We start from the raw sequence: 20,788 nt of genomic DNA, 5'->3' as shown, positions 1-20,788 counted from the left end.
CAAGCCATCCCTAAGATGGCATGATGCCCTCGTACCTGGGATGTGGAATAGGCTCTGGGGATCTGGGGGTGTGCAGTTGTAGTAGAAGAGGGCGGAGCAGCAGAGTAGGACTCATGTGGGGACGATCATGAAGAGGATGGAGGAGTAGTAGTAGGAGAAGAGGAGGTGGCAGCAGGCCTGCCTGCAATTCATGGCTGTGGTTGAGAAGGGACAAGGACAGCAAAGGTTGACGTCGCTGAAGAAGCTGGACCGGGAGGAGGGTGGCTTTGAGTTTGTGTTCTGCTTATCCTCATGTGTTACTCCCATTGTTGTTTGTGATGGAAGATCATGTGCCTTCGCAAAGCAGTTGTACCCAGGTGGGTGTTGGACCTCCCACGACTCATTTTCTTATGGCACAAGCTGCAAATGGCATTGCTGTTGTCAGAGGCACACACACAAAAAATTGCCACACTGGTGAGCCCTGTGTTGATGGAATTCTGGTGGTGGCAACAGCAGAAGTTGGCGGGCGTGTTGGCTGGCTGACCCCAGGTGCCGACGATAAATTGCTGTTTGCCAGTGCCACCAGCTCCTTGCGAGCCCCCCCCCCCCCTGCTTTTTACTCCTCTCGTCTTTCTCTCTATATTCCCATCTGAACTGTCCTTCTCTTGATCTCTTCTTGCGGGCACCCAGGTCACATCCATAAACAGAGGCATAACAATAGCCCCTGCAATGGATGCACAATTGTTCTAATCACTTCATCTGCTCAGAATGGGCGGAACAATCGCCCCTGTGACTCCTCCCATCACAGGGGGGCCCAGAGGCTTTGTGGGCCCCTCCTCCTTTCTCTCCCCAACTGCAAGTGTAGCCAATTACTTCCCCAACTTCCCCATTTGCTCACAAAAAAACGTGTGCAGGTGTGTAATTTTGGCCTCCTTCCAGACACTGCTTCACAGTAGAACACTTTCTGCTGCCATTTGCCGGCTCCCGATCACATGGGTTTTGGGGACCAAGGAGGCCTCATGCTATCATTTTTGCAGGGGGCCCTATCAAGTCTAGTTACGCCCCTGCCCATGAACACACCATCAGCATCAGCTGCTTCACTTGTATCTGACAACTCACAAAATGTAGCAGCAGTGAGTACATCATCATCACAGTAGTATTCAGATACTAGATGATGCCAGAAGTGTTTCACCCAGCTGCTTTTATTTATTTGTTTATTTTTTGGGGAAAGTGAATGTCACTCCGTGCAGGTCGGGTGACCAATAGGGTTCATGTAATGCTATCTGCAACAATCACTCACAATATAGGCCCAATACAGGGGCAGTAGTGGTCGGATACTAGATGATACTAGTGGTGGTAAAGGATTATTGGGTTATGTAGTCAGTGCACTATTATGACCACTAACAGACCAGTCTCCAACCACTAATGTGTGCATTGGACACAGAGAGTTGCAAAATAACATTATTACTAGAGAAAAAAAAACACTTATGATAAAGGGGTATTGTGCAAGGTACTGTACCACCACTAGCAGCAGTATGTGCACAACTGTGTAAAACATCTAAATTCAGTGGTGCACTGTGCATAGTCAGACACGCAGAACTGCAATATACCAATCAAGAGAGAATAAAATACACTTAGGAGGGTATTGTGCAAGGTACTGCACTTGCAGCAGTGTGTGCACGCCTGTGTAAAAAAGCTAAAGCCAGTGGTGCACTGTGAAGTCACGGAACTGTGATATCACAATAGCAAGAAAACCTATGTACCAACCCTTAGAAGGGCTTTTTGTGTGCTCAAGATGCTGTACTAACACCAAGAAACTCAGTGGGGACACAGAACAGAGGCCTAACTAATGCTTTCCCTATTAGCAGCAAAGCCTAGTCTCCTTCACAGCAACTACAGACAGACTGTAAAATGGCTGCCAAGCTGGCGTTTTTATAGGGGAGGGGTATGGTCGAGGAGGGAGTGCTAGCTGATTGACTCTTGAGTGAGGTGTCAAAGTTTGGCTCCATGATGATATATAGGGAGCGGGTCAACCAGGCCATGTGTGTGCCTACCAACGCGAATACGTGTTCTTTGCTGGGAACTGGCCACTGGCGAACAGTTTCAATCTTTGTCTCATCAAACTAGAGAATTTTGTTTCTCATGGTCTGAGAGTCCAGGTGCCTTTTGGCAGATTGCAAGTAGGCTGCCATGTGCTTCTAACTAAGGAGTGGCTTCTGTCTGGCCACTCTTCCCTACAGGCTTGATTGGTGGATTGCTGTAGAGATGGTTTTTCTTCTGCAAGGTTCTTGTCAATTCAAAAAGGACCTCTGGAGCTCTGACAGAGTGATCACCAGGTTCTTGGTCACCTCCCTGACTAAGGGCCTTCTCACCCGATTGCACAGTTTATATGGTCAGGCAGCTCTAGGAAGAATTCTGGTGGTTTTGAATTTCTTCCACTTATGGATGATGGAAGCCACTGTGCTCATTGGGACTTCAAAGCAGCAGACATTTTTCAGTAACCTTCCCCAGATTTGTGCCTCAAGAGAACCCTGTCTTGGAGGTTGACACTAAATTTTGACTTAATGCTTGGTTTGTGCTCTGACGTGAACTGTCACCTGCGGGACCTTATATAGAAATGTGCCTTTCCAAATTATATCCAATCAAATAAATTTATCACAGGTGGACTCCAATTAAGTTGCAGAACCATCTTAAGGATGATCAGGGGAAACGGGAAGCACCTGAGCATCATGGCAAAGCCTGTTAATACTTATGTTCTCATGCTTTTTTTCACCTTGTCATTATGGGGTGTTGGATGTAGAATTCTGAGGAGAAAAATGAATTTACTCCATTTTGAAATAAGACTGTTGCATAAAATGTGTAAAAAGTGATGCGCTGTGCACACTTTCTGGATGCACTGTTATAAATACAGTAGAAAAAGACAGGAGACTTATCAATATAAAATAATAGGAAAAAGAATAATCAATCACATCATCTCTATAACTTACAGACACTGCTCTAGGTGACCTTGTTAAACAGTGACACAGCTTTGGGCTTTTTTAGAAGGTCAATAAAATAGTGCTCAACCGCCTCCTCAGCATAAAAATGTCTGTCTAATTACCTATTAATCATTGTTAATTCCAGCCTTATTATAATAAAACAGAGAAACATATATCTAAAACAATATATACTCTTTATTTACCTTAATGTATTTCCACAGTACTATTTTTCAAGCATTCAGTTTACTTTGCTAATGTAATAAAACAAAGGGGAATTGAAAAGAAGACTTACGTGGCTCACAATACTGTAAAGAACAACATCCATCTGTGCTTGTCAAATTAACCAATGTGCCCTGTCAAAACAGATTGAATGACACCATTGCTCTAGCACCAGAATTAAAATATAATGAACTTTATTAAATCATGTTTAGAAAAAAAGACAGACACAGAAGGTGAACTCCAAGCTGTCAGCTGTTAAAACTGATGATAGTAGTTTTTCTTTGTGGTTTGACATTACCATTCCCTTTCACTTGTTGATTTGTCTGTGCAGTCTAGTTCATTTGACCTTGACAAAGGGAACCCTACGGCCCCGTTTACACTTAATCAGTTGGTATGCCTTTTTTTTTCCTCCATAGCAGTGCATTGTGAAAAATATTTCAGTTAAAACGCGTTAAGTGGGAACTGTTCCATAGGAAAACATGGGTGTTACTTTGAAAATCAGTTGTCCTTTCAGTGATAACTAAGAGCAACTCATTACGTGTAAACAGGGCCTAAGTAGCCCTGAAATAATTTTTGGTGATGATACCTGATTTGGTCAATGAGATAAAGTAACCATTGGACTTCAAGAATCAAATAAACATATTGGCCTCAATTCACTAAGATCATGCTGGAGATAATAAGGCAAGAGAAATATTGCCACGACACAGTGAGAGAGTTATCTTATCTTATCTCTTCATTACTGAAGTTACCTCCTCTGTAGTTAATTTACCTCCTCTCTGGTTATTTTCACACGCAGTTAATTAACAGCCTGTTTTTAACTCTGTCTGGAGTTATTTTAAGGATTGAAGTGTTAACTTAACCCTCCTGGCGGTTTGCAAAAAAATCGCCAGGGGGCAGCAAATCTTTTTTTTTAAATTTTTTTTTTTTTTTTCATGTAGCGAGACAAAGTCTCGCTACATGATAGCCGCTGCTCAGCGGCATCCCCCCAGCCCCTCCGATCGCCGCCGGCGATCGGAGATCCGGAGATCCCGTTGAAAGAACGGGATCTCCTGGAGGGCTTCCCCCGTCGCCATGGCGACGGGCGGGATGACGTCACCGACGTCATCGACGTCGTGACGTCAGAGGGGACTCCGATCTGCCCCATAGCGCTGCCTGGCACTGATTGGCCAGGCAGCGCACGGGGTCTGGGGGGGGGGGGGCGGCCGCGGCGAGAGGAATTGCGGCGGATCGGCGGGTAGCGGCGGCGATCGGGCACTGCACGCAGCTAGCAAAGTGCTAGCTGCGTGCAGCAAAAAAAAAATTATGCAAATCGGCCCAGCGGGGCCTGAGCGGTGCCTTCCGGCGGCATAGCCCGAACTCAGTTCGGGCTTACCGCCAGGAAGGTTAAAGACAGAAGAGTTAACTTTAGGTTTGCCTGAGGTAAAATGTTTCCTGAATACTACATGCCTCATCACTATGGTGACAACTCTAGAAACGTTATTAAAGACAGGAAATAAGCTTAGTGAATTGAGGCCATTCTCACATGAGGGGGTCATCTGCAGGTGACCAGAAGTAACGCAGGTGGGGAGAATAAACTTGAACCCACTCAGGTTAAAAAGTTGCTCTCTGGTTCAGTAGGGAAGAAGATACAACCCTCCACCAAGGGCAGACAAATAATCAGTGACCAAGAAGAACCGAGGGAAAATGAAATATTTAAAAAAATGTGATTATTAACTCATCTCACTAAAGCAAACCTGAACTGAAAATTAAGTCAAAATAAACATACACACGTCATACTTACAGAACCTCCTGTGTAGTCTACTCATCAATCCCTTTCTCCTCTCCTGCGTCCTGTTTCTCCACTGTGGTGGATGGAATTCTCCACCCTCCATTTTAAAAATGGCAAAAACCCTGTAACAGCTTCTGGGTCAGCACACTGTTAAACTGTAATATCGCTCATTTGAGCCATAGGGAAACATGACCATTACCTTGCACATCAGTTGTCCTTTCAGTTAGAACTGATTTTATATTTTAGTTCAGTCAAAATCTTGTCAGAACTGTAAGGAATCACTGATAGAAAAAAAAATGGTGAGCTTCTGAGAGGAGCTGATGGCAAGGTAAGTATTTAGAGTAATATTCATTTGCAGGTACATCATGTGTTTGTTTCAAATAATTTTACTCGGTTCCGGTTCACTTTAAGGAGGCTACATCTTTTGTTAATAAACAATTATTTTATTCAAAAATAGTTTTCTCAGACTTTACTAACTTCATCAGGCAAACTACAAGAGTTCATTTCAATGGATATGTGGAAATGATTAACGAAAAGACTGAGTGAATTTATAACATTTTATATTACAATAGAGACAGAAATAGTGCTATTTTTAGCACGTATGACTGAAAGAAGTCTTCAAACATCAGATTCCTATAATAAATCAACTCCATCAAGCTCCATTTTACAAACAAAAAGTTGCCATCCCTTGGCCCTCGTAAAGAGTTTACCCTATACAGTATTTTAATTTCAAGACTTCATAGGATTTGTTCAGATCAGCAGTCATTAGAATCTGAGTCTAAAAGTGTATTTGGTAGATGGGCTGTTAAAAGCATTTAAAGGGCAACTATTGAAGTTAGCTAAAATTCTAACACTTTAAGTAATTGCGCCAATGTCCTCAAAATGCTGTCCACTTCTATTAATTACCACCGCAAGGAACGCTGCAACAAAGTCCAATGTTCATAAGTTTCCAGAAATAACTGCTGCGCTCTCCAAGGGTGTCTAGAACAAAACAAAGGAACTGCACATTGGATAATAATGTTCAGGTCTAGCTTTCAACACCCTAGTGATTCATAGTGCTCAGTGAGTTATTTCTGGAAACTAGCTAAAATTCTAAATGCCACATATATGTCCAGTAATTGCTAGCAAATAGCAATACAAAGGCTTTTTTTCCCCATCTTTTAAATTGTGTGAAGAAAAAAACGACAGAGAAAAGTCACTGAGGGCATTACTATGGAGGACTGTTCCCAGCACATCCAGCATACAGAGGCAGACCTCACTAGCAGTAAAACTGTGCGTAAAATGAGTTCAGAAAAATAGAAAGCAGAAATATAGCTTCAAATGTGTGTAAATAATCATCACCCGCAGCTCTGTGCTTTCCTGTCTGTGTGTGTCTCTCTCTGCCATGCAGTCGAAAGTAAACAGTTTACAGCCACGGAGAAGTGTAAACTTCTCAAAAACAACAAATTGTTACATTCAGGCCAGCTGGTACAATGCTATTTTTTTCACACACACTGTAATGAGAGACCTCTGAAAGGGGTTCTAGAGTTGCTGGCTAAAAGCTCTATAGGGATGTGGGGTTTACTGAAAAACTGTTTCTTTGATAGTTGTTCTTTAAGGGAACAATAAAATATGTTAAATAAGAAATACCATACCTGGTCACACTTTACAGGTGTTTGTACCGGACATGACATAATCCTTTTCACAACCATGAATGTGTCTGGTTCACAGTCATAGCATGTGCAGTTGTCTCCTGTTGGACGCCACTGTTTTCCAGGCTATTAAAGAAAATTAGTAAAAGGAAAAATCACACTTTTTTTTCGTCTTTGTGGAACTTAAAGTTTGGACTTTACTAATATTTTCATAATACTTATTAAAAGTTCACAAGCTTACAAAGTGAGGTTTTATGACATTCTAATTTTGTATCACAACTGTCGTATGCATGCATTTACTCGATAGTTGTGGTTCTATTTTTCAGCTTAGACTGCAAAGTGGTGTAAAAATTGACTGTGCTGGCACAGTCAATTCCATAATCATCATCAAGGGCTCATGTAAATAAATATATCTACAGTATGTGCATGTGGAGGAGGCCACTTCATGCACATTCACTGCAGTATACATGGCACATCTATGACATCTCTGATACTTTCTATACCTTCTGAATTCATAACGTTACAGATGAACTCTGTTGCTAGGCTAAATGTCCCTTTAGAATTGGATCAGTAGTGCTTATTATCGAAACTCAGTGCCCTTTTTTTTTCTTTTTGCAGTGTAGTTCTTTCTACATTGTTATGCCACAAAACATTATTGACTGTGATTTTAACACAATTATGTTATTAATAATTGGGTTCAAGCTAGGATTAGATGTTAGCCTATATGCATTGTTACATTTGTCAGTAGACTCAGATTACAGCTTTAGTTTTTGAGTTATCCTGTAGTACTTATTAATAGAGAAAGAACAGGAAGAGGTAAAACATGCATGCTGTTCTTACCTCTTGTAGTATGTTAGATATGACACATTAGCTCATGTGATATTTAAAGGATTTCGTGCAGTATATTAGTGATTCATATGTTGTCAGAGCACCTGATCTGTATACACACTATGGGTCAGTGGTTTAAGCTAAGTCTGACTAGTCAGAGATAAAAAGGGGGCTATAGTAGCAAGATGGAGAGGAGGCAAGGCACAATAAGGAGCTTGAAGGTGACGGGAGACCTTATATATTTTTGAGGTAAGTATACATTTTAACATTCTTTTCCCTCAGGTAGACTTTGAGGCCCCTTTTACACTTGCCTTGCAAGTGTGCATTGCATTTCCCTGATTTAGCGCAGGGTAACACAATGACATGCAATGCAATGGGGCCTAGCACATTTACCGCATTGTGCTGCGCCAGAAGTGCCCCATTGGTCGCAGAGCCACCGTGCATTACCGTTGGACTTCTGCGGCAATGCAGTGGCGGCAGAAGTAATGTAAGTCAATAGGCAACACAGGGATTTTAGATATGTTGGTGTGGCATGCATGGACGAAATGACAGAAATACAACAGGGAAACCTGGGAATCCCACTAACATACTTCCTGTCCAGCAGAGAGTACGTCACATGGCGACTGGCGATGAGGGGCGTGCAGAGGTAAAGTGCTATGCACTCTGCTGCAGGGCCATATGAATGTAGTTTCTAGCGGTGCAATGGGGGCGGAGCATCGCACTGCAAATGCAGTTGCCAGGTGTAAACCCGGACCAAGGTATTAGAGACAGATTATCAGTAGGCCAAATAGGCAATATTTTTATCTTAAAATTAAATACACAGGGCAGTTTTCATATCTTTCTCACTGCAGGGTCACTTTAAGTATGAAGCTAAAGATTTAAATGGAAGATGGGAATTAGGTATTAAGCATTAACTTAGGATGAAGTTTAAAAAGGAACTGTAACCAAGGATTGAAAGTCATCCCAATCAGTAGCTGATACCTACTTTCCCATGAAAAATCTTTACCTTTTTTTTACCTTTTCTCAAACAGATCCTCAGCGAGGTCTGTATGGCTGATATTGTGGTAAAACCCCTCCCACAATGTGATATCAGGACCATGGTCCTGACAGGTTCCTATCTGTGAACCTTGTTGCATTGTGAGAAATAACAGCTGTTTCCAACTGACAAACAACTAGTATCCCCCTCTGTGCATACTGTATGTATATCTATGAAAAACAAACAAACTTTTAGCCTATCGCAATGTTATAGATAATGGCAGTGGTTATAGATAATGACAGTTGGTGCTGTCTAGTATTTTTATTTGTCTGTCAGTATTAAAGCTGATGACCTGCAGGCTGAATGTGCATCAAACAACATGAACAAATTACATGATGATTATCAATCATTTCTTGATCTCTCTGCTTTTTTACATCATCTATAGACCCACTGGCCTCCTGCGTTTGCAGGAGTTCCTGAAACATCATGCCAAAAGGACCCTTAAATTTATATGCCACATGGCCAACATTTAAGCAAAATGTAATGTACCTGAGAATAAAAGATGCTTCATATATATATATATATATATATATATATATATATATATATATATATATATATATATATATATATATATATATATATATATATATATATATACACGAATATATATAAAAACCTATACGAACCTTAATCAGCACTGTGTTATTAAAGACACAGGAAGTCTGTATACACTTTCCACAGCATTCGCCTTTAGTTTTTTTGTATGTATAGCCCTGCAAAGACAAAAAAGTACACTAAGTAATTACCAACTTAAACTGCAAATTACATTCTATAACAACTATTAGATGGTGATGTCTAGGAGAACTCATAGAGATGTATGTGATTTGTTATCACAACAGCTGATAGATTTAGCTATCAGCTGATAGATTTGCAAAGCTCTGATTTGCTGTGATCACATCCTGTTTTAGCACCTGACCAAACTGATCACATGCTTCTCCGTGAGTTCTCCTAGACATGGCCATCATTAATAATAACGTTTTGATTGTTTAAAAACACTTTAGCTTTGAACTACACAAGCTAATTAGTAATTTACAAGCAGAGAAGGATCCGCAGGCCAGACCAGGTAGATGAAAAAAGCTGACAAATTTTATTTGAAAAATTCCACAAACAGTGCAATAAAAGAGAGACAGAATAAGCTTTTTTCATCTACCTGGTCTGGCCTGCGGATCCTTCTTTGCTTGTACTTTTGGATTGGCCTGGCTTCCCAGATCCTGCACCGACTGGTTGGAGGTGAGGGGGGTAGAGCGTATATGAACTCTCAAATTCTAATTAGTAATTTACAGCCATATTCACACAACACATAGCAATTTACAGAACTGACACTCATTTGTCGGTTTTGGCTACTCTTTTCCAAACTGTGTTTTATTGATTAGCAGAATAAATTAATGCTATGCATTAGTGTTTGCTAATGTGGAAAATTAATTGTGAGAGCAAATCTAACCTATAAGCATCCTTAGGTACTCCTTGTGCACTTTTTAGACTTGAGCAAAACGGTTGTAATGGTTCCCTATGCTGGTGTTCATATTGTGGTTTTTGGCAACATCTTTGACTTGTTCCTGGTACTTAATTGGTCTTGACCTCCAGCTTGTTTATTCTGCCTATAACAGGTATTGTGTTGTCTCGCACACACTAAGGGTCCTTTTACACTTAATGCGTTAGTATGCATTAGTGTGCATTAGTATGCATTGTTAAGCATTTTTTCCATAGCAGTGCATTGAGAAAAAGCTTTCAGCTAAAACAGGTATAGTGGGAACTGCGCCATAGGAAAACATGGACATTACTTTGAAAATCAGTTTTCTTTCAGTTATAACTGAGAGCAACTGATTAATTGCAAAAGGGACCTAAGGGATCAAACCCATTATCTCTAGGGGAAGTGCAGCAGCTGGAAAAAGAGAACAATGTTCAGTCAAAAAGAGCTGGCGGATCCAAGGTGAATCTTTATTGGTTCCATATAAAACATACTGTATAGTCAAAGTTTCAGAGCCATGTAGGGCTCCTTTTTCAAGGCACAATTTACTCAAGGGCAAAAATCTGTCTGCCGCTGTAAACAAGTTCCTGTACCTTGCATGCCGTGATGTGTACTCAGTGGGTGGCAGCAGCACTAGCACTACTGCTGCTGTCACCCGCTGAGTACACATAGCTGCGTGTGAGTGTCTAGAGAAACATCCAATGTGAATCTTTATTGGTTCTGCCACTGTAAACAATCTCCTGTAGGGTTAATGGGAGTAGGACTCCTCTAGACACTCTCTCACAGCCATGTGTACTCAGTGGGTGACAGCAGCACTAGTGCTAGTGCTGCTGCCACCCTCTGAGTACACATCACTGCGTGGACATGTCTAGAGGAGTCCTACTCCATTAACCCTACAGGAGCTTGTTTACAGTGGCAGACAGATTTTTCAAGCAAATTGTGCCTTGAAAAAGGGGCCCTATGTGGCTCTGAAATGTTGGCTACATGTTTATGGATCCAATAAAAATTCACCTTGGATGTGCCAGCTCTTTTTGATTGTCTATTCTGTCTGTCTGCCACCTTCCCTGGATATTATTTCTTTGATGCCTACTTCAGTTTGTGGTTTTGTCCCAACTAGGATTTTGCAGTCATTTGTTGTCAGTTGTAATATATACCTTTTTAACTCACAATACATGCACACAGCGTGTACGTATGGGTGAGCTGCCATTCATATGGGCACAGGGAGGGGACAAGAGACTGCTCTCCCAGCGCAAGGTAATTTAGTGGAATATAGATTACCTTGAGTACCAAAATCAGGCAGGAAACTTGATTGTGGACTGAGGACCGAGCTAAAGCAGTAATTTGAAATGCTTGCTTTGCTTATGTCTTTATCAATGTGATGCTTTTAGCTCATAATATGGCCCCAGGGTTGTTCCCACTCTACCTCATTCAGTAGGAATTGCCTAAGAAAGCAGAGATCAGCAGCACCATGTAGATGTATTTAAAGCTCTTTATTGCATAAATAAGATGAAGCCCAGGGACAGCGACAGATGCTGTTTCAGAGAGAGAACTCCGTCCTCAAGCTGTATAGGCTTTTTTTTTTTTGAGTGAGCCTATACAGCTTGAGGAAGGAGTTCTTTCCAAAACAGCGTCTGTCGCTGTCCCTGGACTTCATCTCTTTTATGCAATAAAGAGCTTTAAATACATCTACATGGTGCTGCTGATCTCTGCTTTTCTTGATTGGGGTACTGTTGGACTAAAGGACCAAATCAGCTTAGCACACGTTTACTCTCATTGGAGTGCCTATCAACCTTGCTTAGTATGAATTGCCTAACACAGGAAGGTGTGCAGACACATTTAAATAATATTAAGATAGGCAAGGCACCTGGCCCAGATGGCATCCAGACCCAGGTATCAAAGGAATTGAGTTCAGTTATTGTTAAGTCACTGTATCTTATTTTCTGTGATTCTCTTTTAAAGAGACACTGAAGCGAAAAAAAAATGATGATATTATGATTTGTATGTGTAGTACAGCTAAGAAAAAAAACATTAAGATCAGATACATCAGTCTAATGGTTTCCAGTACAGGAAGAGTTGAGAAACTCCAGTTGTTATCTCTATGCAAAAAAGCTATTAAGCTCTCCGACTAACTTAGTCGTGGAGAGGGCTGTTATCTGACTTTTATTATCTCAACTGTAATTGAACTGTTTACTTTTCCTCTGCTAGAGGAGAGTTCATTACTTCACAGACTGCTCTGAAAGACTCATTTTGAATGCTGAGTGTTGTGTAATCTGCACATATTATAGAATGATGCAATGTTAGAAAAAACACTATATACCTGAAAATAAAAATATGAGAATATTTTCTTTGCTGCTAATCTTCTAGTAATTATTCATAGTACACAACCAATTCATTATATCATATATTTTTTTCGCTTCAGTGTCTCTTTAAGTGGGACAGCTCCTTATGACTGGCGTACAGCTGATGTTCTCCCCTTATTAAAAAAGGGGACAAAAATCTGAACCAGGAAACTATAGACCTGTAAGCTTAACATTAGTTGTGTGTAAATTGTTTAAAGGTATCCTAAGGAATGATATGCAAAATTATATAGCACAGAATAATTTTATTTCAGTTCAACAGTGTGGTTTTACTAAAGGCAGGTCCTGCCTCACCAACATGCTCAGCTGTTATGAAGTGGTCAATGAAAATTTAGATTTTGGGAAAGCAGCAGATGTAGTATATTTGCACTTTACAAAGGCACTTTTGACACTGTTCCCTACAATAGCCCGGTACACAAGCTGAGGATACAGGGACTAGGAGAACATGGGTCACGTGCAATTCACCTTTTCTCCTGAGTTTTCTCCTAGGAGATAATTTTTTTAAAATGTCACTCTCTATGGAAGTAGTATTAACCTTCCTGACGGTAAGCCCGAGCTGAGCTCGGGCTATGCCGCGCAGGAGGATTTCTCAGGCCCTGCTGGGCCGATTTGCTCACTTTTTTTTTTGCAACACGCAGCTAGCACTTTGCTAGCTGCGCGTGCATCCCAATCGCCGCCGCTCCGTGCTCGATCGCCACTGTTTGCCGCACCGTGCCCCCCCAGACCCCATGCGCTGCCTAGCCAATCAGTGCCAGGCAGCGCTGAGGGGTGGATCGGGACTCTCTTAGACGTCACGACGTCCATGACGTCGATGACGTCATCCCGCCCTAGGCTCGTTACATGATTTAAAAAAAAAATTTTTAAGAGTGCTGCGCTGCCCCCTGGCAGTGTCTAATAGACCGCCAGGAGGGTTAAAGGGGGTTACACCCCTCCACCATGGGTGGACACTCAGAATAAACTATTGTTCAAAACTGAGGTGCCAGATACGGATAAAAAAGTTCAAAAATGTTTAAAAAGGGAGAGGAAGTGGTGGACTTATCTCCCACAAGTAGACACACGATCAGTTATTCACTGAAAACTATTTTTATTCAAATAGACTCCAGAGTAATAGCAATGCCTCCAGGGGTGCTCATACCTGGTCTGGATCTTTACAAGTTCCATATACTGCCTAATGAAGTGGGATGTAACACATGAAACTTGTTGCTATTACTCTGAAGTCTATTTGAATAAAGATATTTGTAGTGAATAACTGATTTGATTATCAACATTAAAACTGTTTAAAACCCTGACATAATATTCAATAAAAACATGTTTTCCTACTTTGTATATGCCATACGGTTATCATATTTGTATTTGTGCATAAATATTATTATTCATTTAGAAATTATAGGTTCCCAAAAGTACAGTTTTTTGCTTTTTGAGCTGACTTTGCATTTATTAATAACTGGTTTTATTCATTATGTATTGAAGGCAGACATGCTTTCAGTGTCTCTCTGTCTCCAGCTGCTTCTGCACAGTCAGAGAATGTGTCACATTCCTCACTTGATACATTTAGTAAACACAAGATAACATTATCTACAACTTCAGATGCGTCCAGATTTCAATGCACTGAACTTTCAAGCTCTGTGTGACTATTTTCTAGCCACCTCTGAATTTTCAATGTAGTGGGATAACCAGTCATAATAGAGTCAACAGCAGAGCAATCACATGATTTTGAGTTATATTTACCATGTGGGCATGTAGGAAAGGAAAAAAGGGTATCTAATGATTGCTAGAGGAACATGGGCAAACACCTGATACATATTGCAATGAAATGAAGCACTCAGGGCCGGTTCTAGACTTCTTGCTACCTTGGCAACCCCCCCCCCGATTTGGAATGATTGCACAGCACCCGAAAATTTACTCTGCTTCATTTACTGCTCTCACATGACATCCTGCAGCTCCACACAATAACACTCTGGCTTGCTGCGAGTCTGTGACAAATGAACTGCTCACCCTCAGCCACTCCATTCCCCCTCAGTCAAGACAGCAGTGCCACCTCCTCCCTTTTGCTGTGCAAGTCAAATGAAACTCTGCTGCTCTCCTGACTCCTCCCTCCTTGCTGTCAGACTCATCACACAGCACAAAAAGCCGCCTTTTCCCAATGACCTCTTCACCTCACTGTCCTCTCGCTTCATCTCCTACTTTGACCGCCTGCTGTTAGTGTAAACACAGTACAAACATGCTGCCTCTGTAATTTCTGCACCTGAAGCAAATGTTTCACCTTGCTTCATGGGAGAGCCAGTGCTCTGGAAGCACTGTAATTTTTAAAAACATATTGAATTCAAGTCCTAAGAATTGTTGAGTTTCAGTTAATAAATAAAGATTTACTTTAGAGCAGAGGTGCCCACACTTTTTTGGCCTGTGAGTTACTTTTAAAAATTAGGAATCAAAGAGATCTACCTATGTACAATTTTAGGAGCACACTTGTATATACAGAATGGTAAATGTAGTGGGGTCGGCATCTACCATGAAGGCCATCGCGATCTACTGGTAGATCGCGATCTACTGGTAGATCGCGATCTACCTAATGGGCACCCCTGCTTTAGAGGATGGCATTAAGGAACATTTACCAGTGGGCAGTTTTTTTGACACTCAATTTCTTCACATATTATCTCTGCCGAGTTCTTCATGGTTGCTGTGCATCTACAGTGCTGACATCTTTCACTTGGTTGTGGAACAGAGGATCCAACCTAGATGCAAATAAGCAAGGATTAGGTTTCAGGAGCACTTCAACAAAATCAGAGAGGTTTGAGCAGAAGAAGGGAGAAGAACGGAAATGGTCGGAAAATCCCATTTCCAATTCCACAGAAATTCTGGTTTCCCCCAATGCCAATTTATGGTTTTCTGTTTTTCCGATTTTCCGATGAATATTTTATTTGTAATTTTTTTGCACCAGAGAATGCAAAAAATTACAAAAATAAAAATAACAAATGGAAATCGTAAAAACAGAAATCAAAAAAATCAATCTTGTGATTGGTCCAAAATTACCAGGTTAATGCGATTTTTGCAGAAAAATTCTGCATTCTGTGATTGGATTGTCACTTACCTAGGCATGGTAGACAGCAGAATATGAAAAAAAACATAGTAGTTCATACCCAATGTGTCAGATCTTCATCGCAATGTCCACTTTCAGAAGGAAACTGGTTGCAGTAGCCATTATTGAGGTACCTTAGAGAGAATAGCTATAGACCTAGTTGTTCCTTTCTTAACTTCCCTAGCATTCTGGATGAGCTGAGCTCGTCCAGTGATGCCGGAGGGCACCGCTCAGGCCCTGGTAGGTCGATTTGAAATTTTTTTTTTTGAAACACGCAGCTAGCACTCTGCTAGCTGCGTGTTTCTCCGATCGCCGCCCCTCGCTGCCGATCTGCCGCTACCTGCCACGTAATAGGGCCCCCCCCCGAGCCCCATGCGCAGCCTGGCCAATCAGTGCCAGGCAGCGCTGAGGGGTGGATCGGGACTCCCTATGACGTCACGACGTCTATGACGTCATTCCGTTCGTCGCCATGGCAAGGGGGGAAGCCCTGAAGGAAATCCAGTTCAGAACGGAATTTCCTGATGGGCATGACCGCTGGCGGCGATCGGAGGGGTGGGCGGGAATCGGCAGGGAGGGGGGTATCATGTAGCTAGCGATAAGCTAGCTACATGATTTAAAAAAATTAGGTTTAAAAAACCATGCGCGGCCGTGCGGCTGCGCAGAATCAGAATGCCAGGGAGGTTAAAGTCTGTCAGGGATTGTTATAAGTACGGTATATCCTAGTCATAACGGATTACACTACATAGTATCTTGAAACTATTTCATTGTGCAATTCTTCAGCCAAAAGTATTGCTAAAGATAAAGAACTTCCTAACCACTTCACACAAAATGGATATTTATGAACATACTATCTGTGCACAATTAGTGCAAATAGGACATTTATATACATTTCCAGTGTGTCGGATAACACATGCACAGGTGCAATGGGAGAGTGCATGCATTCAGTTTATGCCTTAAAGTGTACCTGGAGCTATATGTGACATAATGAGATAAACGTGTATGCACAGTACAAAAGAGATTAATGACCAGGTTGTTCTACTTGATTTATTTTGCTGCGTGCAAAAGTAAATTTCAAGGCATGGAAGTGACAGCTTCTGTCTTGTCGGTAAGTTTTTGGGAATATAGTAAAAAATCACTGGTAAGCAAATCACAGCCATAAAATTTTTCCTGGCAGAATACACCTTCTGAGGGCAGGGAGAGATAAAATACGTGAACTATTGACCCTTTTTTCTAAATCTGGGACACTTAATAGGCTGCCACTGATTACAGACAGTAAAACATTCAACCTACTTATTAAATGTTTAACCTTCTCCTGATCACCTCACTCCGATTGGTGGTGGGAGAGTGGCGCTCTGGGGACTGAAATGATGCAGAACAAGCGCTCAATCTAGTGCGTGTTCCCTGCTGTAAACAAAGCAGGGCTGAGCAATCAGCCTGCCAGCCGTAATTGGAGCTGGCCGGCTGAAATAAAGATAAAAAAGGCAATAAACATTTGTACAGCACTGCACGGGGGACAGCCTTGTCACTTAGCTGTCCCTCCCAATGGTTCACAACTTGATCCCACACATAGGCTGATGCCTATGTACGGGTAGTATAGTGTATGTATCCATGTATGGGGGGGGGGGGGGGGAACGAATAATAGAAATAGGGATTATCTTTTTTTTTTTTGTTTAAGGTAATCTTTTACTATTAATAATAATAATAACAATCATAATAATAATAATAATAATAAAGATTGCAGCAGCAATCAGAGACCACAGAAAAAAAGGTCTATAAGTGGGAAGCAAAAAGAGGTAAAATTAATTTGAATGGTAAGTTGTATGGCCGATGAAGCTGTGACGTGCTACATTGTAAAAAACAGCCTTGTCATGGGGTGGGGTGGGGGGAGGTATAAACCTGTGGTCTTCAAGAGGTTAAATATAAAAGAAAACCATGGGATACTTAAAATAGTCATTTCTGAGAGTAGGAGGATAAATATACTTATTTATCTCATCAAATTATTTTCACTTTGGGTTCACTTTAAAGTGGTTTAACAAAACCCAAGGTGAAAATAAACTGATAAGATAAACAATAATATCTATCCTCCTACTCCAAAAGAGGTTTTTTTTCTATAATCTTATGCTGGGCATACACGGCTCGTTTTTGAGCCATTAAGATGGCTCGCTAGATAATTTCCGACATGTCCGATCTTCTGCCCGATCGCTTCGCTGCTCGATTCTGGATTGAAGTGGAAAAAGAAAGAAGAAAAATGAGCGAAAGATAAAATGAATTGACTGCGGAATCGAGCAGCGAAACGATCAAGCGGGAGAATCGAGCGACAAAAATGAGCTGTGTATGCCCAGCATAATAGGTTTATTTTCTGTGCATCAGTTAAAACTGTAGGTTTAACCACTTCAGCCCGTGGGTGTTTTCACCTTAAAGGGAACCTGAAGTGAGTAAAATTATTTAAAATAAACGCATAGGGCTTGATTCACAAAAGCGTGCTAAGTGTTTGCCATTGCACGCACTAATATGCACGCAAAAGCTTTCCCGTGCACATTTTTGCTTAGCTGCTCCCAAGGTTATACATATGTTGTTTTTAATTTAGGTTAGGCCACTTTCCCGGAGGTCTGCCTCACTGTGGGGCATGCATTTTCAACCTAATAGAGGTGGTCCATGCCTGAGCAATTAACCAGTCAATCGCAGCATGTTTATAGGGATGCGCAACCCCCCCCCCCCTTTTTCATAATTTTGCTAGTTTGTAACTACCAGGTTAGCTGCTCCCAGCCTGTATTCCTGAGTTTCCCGTTTGCATAGTAAGTAATAGTAGTTATGCATATGATTTGCTTATTAGAGGTGCTGCACATGTGTGGTCTTTTTACACAAAAGGGAAAAAGAAAAAACCTTTGATCCATTTTGGGTCATCCACTCAACCCTATCAAGACTTCACGTATGTAGAAAGGGCCATAAAAATTATCGAACAGGAACTTTTGAATGCAAAAATATCAAAAGACTTTATTGACACACATATAGAAAAAGGTCATTTCAGATGCAGCCTTTGTGGTATGTGCTGGCCCTCTCCTTGCTGTCCATTAAAATGTAAGTTACACATTTTTGCTTAGCTGCCCCCAAGGCTATACATATGTTGTTTTTCATTTAGGTTAGGACACTTGCCCGGAGGTCTGCCTCACCGTGGCGCAAGTGTCCAGTATATTATACTTTGCATGCAAACTATAGTGGAAGCCAAAGTTCCTCCATAGTATAATAAATGTAGCATTTGTTTTGGACGCAGGGCATGCATTTTCAGCCTAATAGAGGTGGTGCATGCCTGAGCGATTAACCAGTCAATTGCAGCATGTTTATAGGGATGCGCACCCCCCTCTTTTTTCATAATTTTGGTAATATGTAGCTACCAGGTTAGCTGCTCCCAACCTGTATTCCTGAGTGTCCCATTTGCATGGTAAGTAATAGTAGTTATGCATGTGATTTGCATCTGAATTGAATGCGAAGTGTGCAGATAGCTTATTAGAGGTGCTGCACATGTGAGCTGTTGGTCATTTCAGATGCAGCGTTTGTGGTATGCGCTGGGCCTCTCCTTGCAGACCATGGCAACTAGTGTGTTTGTACCATGGCTGTAAAAAATTTTTGAACCAGGCTTATTAGTCATGGAGCCAGGAGATTGTGGTGGTAAAGGGTGGTAAGGCAGGCATAGTGATTTCCAGCCACTTCATGTCCCCCTCTTGCCAACAAGGGCCAGGAATTCACCAACCACCCAAGCCTGCTTTATTTTGAGAAACGTCAGTCTGTCCACAGACTGGGTGGTCAGACGAGAGCGCTTCTCGGTGACCACGCCACAGGCCGCACTGAAGCACCTCTCGGACAGCACGCTGGAAGGGGGGCAAGCAAGGACTTCCAGGGCGTACTGTGCCAGCTCGCACCAAATATCCAGGTGCTTGACCCAGTAATCCAAGGGGTCCACAGGAGTGTCGCTGTCAAGCCCGCTGTAGGACCCCATGTACAGGGATGCTCACCCGGATTCCAGATATCCAGGTAACCCGGATATCCGAACTATTTTCAGCTATCCGATTCGGATTCCGTATTTTTTTTTAAAATCCGGAGAGCTATCTTCGGATATTTGGTCGCATACTCGGATATTTGCGGATATCCGGATCAGAATACTGTAACTAAGGAGATGACATCATTGAGCCAATCAGAGGGCTCCCAGCCTAAGCCCTGGCACCCAATCACAGAAAGGAACCCTGGCCAGCCCCATGTAGACATGCTCCAGTGCTGCTGGCCTAGCAAGGGCTGTACACAGTGATAAACCTAAAGCTGTTCAGTGATTAACCCCTTCACTATCACTACACTATTGTTGTAGTGTTAATTAGCTTGATTTCATTGTGTGACAGTCAGAGTGTGTGCTGTGCTACAGGGCTGCTGCAGCTGCTATGTGTCTGTGTGTGTGCTGTGCACAGACCAGGCCAGCTGCTGCCTGCTGGCCAGCTATTAGCCTTCGCTAGCTACAGTATAGTTAGGTTAGGGATTAGGGAATAGGAATACTGCAGTCAGTGCTAGTAGTTGTTAGAGTAATAGTAGTACTGTGTTAGCTTTCTACAGAACTGCTGTGCTGTGAGCAGTTCCAGTGTGACAGTTAGTGTGCACTAGTGTCTTCTCCTCTGCTGTTTGACTGTCACTCGGCACTTGGCAAGTGCCACGTGCCAAGTGGCATGTGAGACGTGCCAAGTGCCACATGACACATGACAAGTGCCACGTCCGGCATGCTCCTGGCACACGTTACACCTGCTGCTGCTGCATTGCCCTGCTCCTGCTGCCTGTGCAGCTCCCACTGCCAAGGTGCCACAGGCCACTGATACCACCTATATTTAACCCAAAACACAATTTCTGTGTAATTTTTTGGGAGGTGTCTTGGCTGAAAACTGTCAAGTCCCAGTTGTGTGGTTGGACTTTGGACACAATGGGCTTGATTCACAAAGCCGTGCTAACTGTTTAGCACGGGTGTGCTAAACAGTTAGCACGTAAAGTGCCGTTCGTGGACTTTTGTGAGAGCAAAGTGCCGCGCTTCGCACGATCGTGGACTTTTGCACACGCAAATTGCCTTGATTCGCGGCAATTTGCGCGCGCAAAGGTCCGCGATCGCGCGAATTGCAGCACTTTGCGCACGCAAAAGTCTGTGAACGGCACTTCACGTGCTAACTGTTTAGCACACCCGTGCTAAACAGTTAGGACGGCTTTGTGAATCAAGCCCATTGTGGGCTGCACGACCGCTGTCTGGAACCTAGTCCTGATGTTGACTGACAGACATTTTTTTTTCGGGGGGGGGATTTTAAGTCCCCACATAATTAATTAGTTTTTCCCTTTAAAAAAACATGATGCTACATGCCTCATTTACCCTAAAAAACATTTTAGAAGCAATTTAAAGCCCACTTCCGTCTTTTGTATTCGGAT

The 20,788-nt window shown here is 42.2% G+C and overlaps 1 protein-coding gene across 1 annotated transcript in view; it reads right to left on the bottom strand.

Moving 5' to 3' along the window:
- LOC137537858 (mucin-5AC-like) overlaps window positions 1–20,788 on the bottom strand; it is a 343,296-nt gene that overhangs the window by 9,819 nt on the left and 312,689 nt on the right. Inside the window, exons 32-35 of the mRNA XM_068259808.1 lie at window positions 14,880–14,999; window positions 9,069–9,155; window positions 6,579–6,701; window positions 3,250–3,310 (exon numbers count right to left, since the gene is read on the bottom strand). Coding sequence (XP_068115909.1) covers window positions 3,250–3,310; window positions 6,579–6,701; window positions 9,069–9,155; window positions 14,880–14,999 — 391 coding nt within the window. The remainder of the gene's footprint in view (window positions 1–3,249; window positions 3,311–6,578; window positions 6,702–9,068; window positions 9,156–14,879; window positions 15,000–20,788) is intronic.

Source organism: Hyperolius riggenbachi, chromosome 11, assembly GCF_040937935.1.
Source record: "Hyperolius riggenbachi isolate aHypRig1 chromosome 11, aHypRig1.pri, whole genome shotgun sequence".
Lineage (NCBI taxonomy): Eukaryota > Metazoa > Chordata > Amphibia > Anura > Hyperoliidae > Hyperolius > Hyperolius riggenbachi.
Note: the sequence above shows the minus strand (reverse complement) of the source record. Positions and strands in the feature narration are given on the sequence as shown.